The sequence below is a fragment of the Patagioenas fasciata genome, chromosome 14 (assembly GCF_037038585.1).
Source record: "Patagioenas fasciata isolate bPatFas1 chromosome 14, bPatFas1.hap1, whole genome shotgun sequence".
In the NCBI taxonomy this organism is placed as follows: Eukaryota; Metazoa; Chordata; class Aves; order Columbiformes; family Columbidae; genus Patagioenas; species Patagioenas fasciata.
Window position 1 is genome coordinate 2,593,140 of NC_092533.1, and position 7,548 is coordinate 2,600,687.

Sequence of the window (7,548 nt, forward strand, 5' to 3'; positions counted from 1 at the left end):
AACAAAATCAGCAGGCCCTGCTTCATCTCAAGTCTCTCCCTTCATGGCTGCTTCCCCTCCTTTAATACCTCAGTCCCACTTACCCCTTTGTGCCCTTGATGGGTGCTAACGGGACCCACCTGGCTGGGCACCAACCCCCTATCAGCCATGGTTGCTGGCTCTGCACCACAGTAAATAACATGTAGTGGGAAGGCCACACACAGCACAAACCTCAGGGTTAATTTGTTCTTTTAGCATGAGTGGCTTTGAGCCTGGGTTTCAGCTGTTTTCCCAACTTCCCTACAGCTTTGGATGGGAGCGGGTTTGGCGAAGCCAAAGCCCTGGGTGGAATCTCTTTGTATGCACTGCATGTAGGAGTCTGTCATGGACATCATCACTGGACAAAGGAAAGGATAGGGAACAGGTGTAGATGAGGTTTGAGGATGGTAACTTCGAACCACACTGGACAGCCACACACCACCACCCTCTCTGCTTTCCCATCATGCTGCAATGCATCTGCAGAGCTGGGGAGTGGGCTCTCTGGGGCTGCACTTCAATACCATTTCCTAGTGACTCTCAGTGCCCTTTCTGCTGCCCTGGAGTCAGACACAGGAAAAAACCCAGGTGGTAACCAAGCAAAGTAGATTTGCCTGTGTATGATCTGGATGTAATGTTCTTTTTTCAATGTAACGGGATCACGCATCCTTGTGGCCCTGCTAGTCTGATACTGAGGTGACTAATGCAGGATAGTCCCTACGCCTGAGCACACCCAGCACCTTTCGAACCGCTGATTACAAAAGAAAGGCAAAAGCTTTGAGACAGGGGGATTACCCGAGACTTGTCTAATCTGGAGCTCTGTGCCTGTTTGTCATGTGATAACTGGGTATACTGTATCCCCTGGGGATTGCATCTTGCTGGGGATATTACGCGCGGCTCATGTGCTGTGTCCCCACGTGGGTTGGCCGTGTACGTCCCTCCGCCATGGGGACCCATCTGTGGGTGCTATACGGAGCCCCATGTGCTGTGTTGGGTTACGCATTGCCATACCTTGCATGTTCTTTATATGCTTTGTAACCTTTGGGGTATCGGTGGTCCAGGCTCTGACATTCTGAGAGCCCAAAGGACTTCTCTGCATCTCCCATCCCTGTTCTGTGCAGCGCACAATGGCCTTTGTTTGCGTTTGGGGCGGGCAAGCAGCCTCTGGCTCAAGAGGAACAAAGGCCCGGAGCCAGTTCCTGCAAACAAAAAACTGCCTTTTTATCACTTTGTGACAAATTGGTTTGTCAGCAGCAGGAAGTGATGTTACTGCCGTTCTCACCAAGGGGAAACTCCTTGTTTCCATGGGGATGTCTGCAACTGTAGAACTACAGGTTTATATAAGCTGAAAGCCCCACGCACACCCACTGCGTGCTGCGTTTCTGGGGGGCTTGGATCAGATATGAGGGGCAGGGTTAGCGCAGGGGGGCAGCCAGCCTGCGTGGGAGCCAGGAGGAATGGGAGTCCGAAGCTGTAAACCAGGGTAAACCACGTGCCTTGATATCCCAAACAAACAAAACAGTGAAGCAGGCAGGATAAATGAGGGGTGAGAAGGGAAAATGCCTCCCTTGCACATCCACGGTGAGCAAAGTTCAGCTCAGCCGTGTTGCCAAGGCACCCTCCAGCTCTGCCGCTGCTCGTCCCAGCCCCTCCAGCCGCCTCCTCTGCCCCCACCTCCCAGTGAACCCCCCGGCTGAGCCCACCCATCTCCCCAGAACTGTGGCACTGAGGTGACATTTGCAGGTCTCACTCCGATCTCTCTTCTCGCTGTTCTTGCCCCCTCATCCTCCCCTTGTTTGGACCTGGGTGCAATCCGGTCCACAGGGAGTTCGCAGGAATCTGGGCACAATGAGACTCTGATGATGGGTGACAGCAGAAGGCTCATGATAAAGGCTTGGAAAAGGACACGGACCATGCACAGGGCTGGAAGTGCCCCTCGGTGCCGCTCTGGACCGCAGCCCTGCCGCCGCTGCCCGGCTTTTCCGCAACGGGCTTTGTGCTGAAGCAGCTCTCTTTTGTGCCCCTCTGTCAGGTGCCTGCTTAGGTTATAAAAGCTGATCGGCTGCCAGGTAATGAGTTTTATTGTTCCAAGAAACACATAAACAAGCTCTGCCAGCTGACGGGGAGCGGATTTCTGTTTGAATTGTGATTAACAGGCAGGATTTTTTTTTTATCAGTTGCATGTCCGGGGCTGCCAAGGTTGTATTTTTCCACTGAACGAGCTCTGCTTTGCTTTGAAGGTGAAAGTTTGTTCCACTGTTCGCTGCAGGTATAAAAAGGCTCATGTATTTAGAAACACCCTTGCTGCTTTACAGGGAAAGGAACCGTGGGTGCAATCCCGTGGAGCAGCACAACCTGCCAAGGGGCTTTTCATGGACAAAGGGGTTTTGCAGGATGGGACAGACTTTGTGGAGGAACATTCACTTTGAGGTTCACATGCACTTTACCAAAATAAGGGTTTCTAACTCCATTTCTTACTGCCCAGGGATCTCTCCTTTAGCTGTTCTGTATTCTTTATCCCTTGGTGTCGGCTGGTTGAAGCTTGGCGATGGTTAACACGTAGCGCTGACGACAGAGACGCGTTGGAGGGGCAGCTCACGTGGAAGAATCTCCGATGCAGCAGCGCATCATCATCCCATCCTTCAAGGGCACCTTCTCCCAGGAGAAGAGTCCTGGATTTTACCATCGTTACGACTCTAAGTATCTTGCAAGATTTCAGCAGGGATCTGTGGTGCTTTGCTTGTTTCCAGCTACACAAGAGTGCATCTGCTTTATGCTTTAAAACAAAAAACAAACCCTAAACCAGAAGCTTAGGATCATAACTGTTAAAACGCCTTTGTTTTACACAAGTCATAACCTGATGTATCTGCCCAAGGAAACCATTTTTGATGGGGCAAAAGTAAGACCCAAGTCCTTGAATATCAGAGGTACAAAGACTGGTGGCTCACTTCTGGAGCAAATGTAGGACACATGTCCTAGTGCTCCCCCAGCATCCAGCTCCATTACCACCATAACTACCCTACCTAGGAAAATAAGCTTCCAGCTGCATTTCTTCCACATGTCACAGCTGCCCCATCCCCACCCTGTCCCTCACACCCCATGGAGATGTGCAGCTCTGTCCCACCACAGCATCAACCCCACACCGTTCGCTGCCCATGAGCTGCCAGGGGTGCTGGCCTGGTAGAACTCCCCTACCTGGCTTTTAACACACTTCAGCTGAAATACCAGGTAAAAGCCACTCCAGGGAGAATCTGCAGGAGGAGGTAACTTAGTTGGGTCTGGATAAGAAAACAAGTGACTTGCCAGTTACCTGATCTCTGTTATGCCCTGATTTGTTTACAGAGATAGCCCAGCAAGACAAATACTTCACAGATCAGAGGCAGTTTGAGTTGCAAAAGGGAATCAAGGAGATGGGAGAGAAGATAACACCGTGGCACAAACTCACAAGCATTGGAGATCTGTTACCAACAAGTTAACTTTCAGCCTTAACCTTTGAAGCATTAAAAGTAAACATGCAATAAGGAAACCTCTTTCTCCTCCCTAAGACAAGGACTATTTCAGATTCACTGCCTCAGCTGGTTCAAACTGTTAGAGCTCTGTGGCCATCGCTGCTGCCAAACCCACCTTAAGGTTGAGAAGCCAGCCCTGGCCGTGTGCCACTGCATGTCATTATACAGGGACAAAGAAAAGCTTAGGTTAAGAAGCAGCAGTAGTTTCTAGTCAATTATGTTGTTTAAACTCATTCTATCTAATTCAGTCAAGATCTGACATCAACAGAGTTGAAAATTCAGATTTTACAGCTCTTCACCTGGGAGCTTCTACAAGTTCCGGGACTGTAAAACACAAGGTTTTAAAGAACGCATCATCCAGCTCAATAAGAAATATCATAATTTATTCTGTTTGTATAAAAAAGTTATAATCACGTAACAAAACTATGTCTTCATAAGAAGAAATATATTATTTCACATCATAAATAAATCAAATGTACAACCCTTGGCAACTCAAAAAAGCACTCGCCTGGTGCTTTCACGTCAGTGCTTGGGAAACAAGAAAAGCTGACATGTATATACACACAGGATTACAGTACCAAAAAATACTGAGGTATTTGGTTTCTTTAGACATGAAACTTTAGGTTTGTGAAGGCGAAAAACAACGCGCTAATGTAAAAATAAATAAATAGGACTGTCATATAAAAGGGGACAGCATCAGTGTCGCTCAGAGTGTCCAGGAATAGGAATACTGGTGAGCATGCTACTAAACATGGAGCAGGCTTAGGACAGACAGAAGACAAGGAGGAACAGCTCAGGAAGAGACAGCGTCCTTTGATCTCCATGTAGCCATCCAGATATTGGCTTCAGAAAAATCATCAGGAGAGTCCGTAACGCCCAGCTGTCTGGCACCAGGTGAGCTCCTCTCCATTTATGAGACCGCTCTGGGATGCGTGGATGGTTCCCCACAGAACACCAAGGACTGATGACACTGTCCCTGTAGTTATTGCACTTCTGAGACAGAAAGTCAGAGTTCCGACCATATTTTCACCTGCTTTTTAGCAGCTCGGGGATGTGGTGATGGGGCTCTGAAGATAGCTTAAAGCACTGGATGACGTATGAACAGGGATGGAGACTGGAAAGTTAAAGACCGTGGTGGTCGATGCTCCTCTGTCCAACACCGACATAGCAGGGCTACCGGCTTCTGCTGAGCAGTTCGGGGCAAGGACCTGGGACTCGAACTGCAGCAGCTGCCCCATGAAGCTGAAGTTTGGGGAGATGATGCTTCTTCTCTGCTTCACAAACTCAAAGGCTTCATCCAGTTTGACTCTGTTGGTCCTCATGAGATAAGCGAGGCAGATGGTTGCTGACCGGGAGATGCCAGCCTGGCAGTGCACAAATACCCTTCCTCCATCATTTTTAACAGAGTCTGAAAGAATTAAAATACACAGTTGGCAAACAAGTCCCACTGCTTCCAGAGGTGGGAAAGCACAGGCTGCTGGTTTACATTTCTTTAATCCATTCCTTCCTTAGCCAATAGGTGCACCCAGTGCTTCTGAGACAAAGAAAGTCTTTGTCCAGAGGGAACTAGTAGTTCAGCTATTTTCATTCTGGGCTCCAATTCCAATTATACTAATAGCTCCTTCAGGTCACTTTAGCAGTCTTGAAAGATTACTTTAATACTGATCTGCTTAAGTTCACTAGCTCTTTTCTGCAAGACCAATGCCTCTTGATTGAAGATTTCAAACAGCTTTATGAAGCTAAGATTACTCCTTTGAGTGCAATAAAAACAATTACAGAAACGTTCCCCCAGTATATCTCCCCTACAGACTGAAATTCCCCAATCTCAAATACAGGCTTTACTGCAGAAAACCATGCCCAAAAAAATCACTTCCCAGGGTACATTACCCGCCACAAAGAACAGACTATAAAGAGAACTCATTTACCTATGAAATCAATCGCCTCGTTGAACCAGGAGCTGATATCTGCCTTGTGGTTGTCCTCCACTGGGATACTTTTATACTGATAGTGCCCTTCAAAGTGGTTGGGGCAGTTTGCAGAGACGTTGATTAACGCTGTGATCCCCAAAGCATCCAGCATATCTTTTCGGGAGGCATGGTAAGCGCTGCCCAAGTAGAGGAACGGCAGGATTTCCACTGGCCCACCCTAAAACAGGAAGGACAAACAACCGGTTAACTTCGCCGAGCAGTTTTCCAACAGCCTCCCCTCCTTTCGTCGCACGAAAGCGGCGGACTCCGCATTAACGCGGCCTCCTCCCGCTCCCAGGTCTCGGCCCCGCTCACCTGGTCATAGAGGGGGGTCCCGCAGGAGCTGCACCCCGACTCGGCACTGCCGGGCGCGCTGCTGGCGCTCAGGGGCAGGCTGAGCCCGGCGGGGGCGGCGGGCTTGGTGCAGAGCTCGGAGCAGGCGGACGAGAAAGCTTCGTAACCTCCTGCGAGGGGAAAAAGAGAAGGCGGCGGGTGAGCGCTGCGCGGCCGGCGGGAGAGCGGAGCCGGTACCGGACCGGCTGCACCCCTCACCCCTCCGCTCCGAGACGATCCCCGGGCCACTCACCCTTGAGGAAGCAGATACGGGCGCTGCGGGCCTCCCTGCAGAGGGTGCCGAGGGCCAGCAGCAGCGTGCTGTCGCGCTTGGGCAGCTCCAGGTCGGCGCTGCGCTCGTCCAGCAGCACCACGGTGTGGATCAGCCCCTGGCGCAGGCGGGCGCGGAGCTCCTCGTTGGGGACGACGTGCTCTAGGGCCAGAGCACCCTTGGCGCGGCGGCGGACAATGGTGCTGAGGCGGACGTTGCAGGAGCCGCGGATGTGCGCGGCGTTGAAGGAGAAGAAGGAGCGGCAGTCGAGGACAAGGCACTGCGCGGGGCGCTCCTGCAGCAGCGCTCGTAGCGCCTCGCAGTCCAGCGCGCACACCCGCAGGTTCACCATGGCGGCTCCGGCCGAGGGAAGGAGGGAGGAAGGTGATGAGGACAGCGCGGTCAGTGTCCGAAGTGCCGCTGTCCCAACGCAACGCAGCGCAGCACGACCCAGCCCGGCCCCGCACGCCCGCTCCCGCTTTATATAGCGCAGCGCCGGCGTTTTTTTCTCAATGGGGCCCCGTCACGTGGGCGCCCGGGAAGACGTCACCTGGCCTCGCGCCAGCGCGGGCGCGGCCAGCCCCGGCGGGGTGACGTCATGTGCAGCCGGAGCGCGCGCCCGTGCAGAGACAGGGGGATGGGAGAGCAGGGCGGTGTATATACATCCCTCAGATATACATATACACACACGTATATACATACACGTATACATGTACACCCATACACGTGGGTACTATACACACACACGTAAACGTATATAGATATACATAAAAATCTATATAAAAATAGACACAGGCACACACAAACACTTACCTGCAAACACACATACATACACATAAACGCATAGAGGTGCCGACATACACACAGTTTCCCACAGATACACATATACACACACACATATGCGTACATGTATGCACACATATATGCATGTATGTACATGCATAAACATACTAATGTCGCCTGCCCCACGGCTCCCTTTGTCCATCGCCCCCAGCACTGGCTGCTCCCCCCTTTCCCACAGAAATCAGAGCATTGCTGCAGGCACGAAGCCACTGGAGCAGCAGTGCAGGAGGATGCAGAGTCACAGGTGCGGGAATGCATATTCTCCTAAAACATATGTATAGAGACAAGCATACATATATTTGTATTCATGCATAGACATATATGCACGTACAGACATATCTACACATAAATATATATGTGTATACATATATTTGTATATACATTTATTATGTAAACTCATATTTGAGAGCTGTTCCCATCATGTTTTATGCATAAGGAAAAAAATGTAGCAGACCTGTGGCCCATGCAAAGTTCATTTTCCACCCAGCGAACACCCCCAGGAGTTGTGGCTGCCCAGTAACCAGCAGTGGAGTAGCGGGAGCTCTGTTTTTTCCCCCCTTGGTAGCGCATCAGCACTTCCCAAAAGTCTTCTTTTCCCCGTGGGTGAGCA

General features: G+C 50.8%; 1 protein-coding gene across 1 annotated transcript; it reads right to left on the minus strand.

Annotated features, from left to right (window-relative positions):
- Positions 1-3,886: 3,886 nt before the first annotated feature.
- On the minus strand, positions 3,887-6,532 carry DUSP1 (dual specificity phosphatase 1). Its single transcript, XM_065849446.2, has 4 exons — positions 6,078-6,532; positions 5,807-5,955; positions 5,450-5,669; positions 3,887-4,932 (listed from the first exon to the last, which is right to left on the minus strand). The coding sequence occupies exons 1-4, from the start codon at positions 6,445-6,447 to the stop codon at positions 4,562-4,564; spliced, it is 1,110 nt and encodes a 369-aa protein (XP_065705518.1). The 5' UTR covers positions 6,448-6,532; the 3' UTR covers positions 3,887-4,561.
- Positions 6,533-7,548: the final 1,016 nt, after the last annotated feature.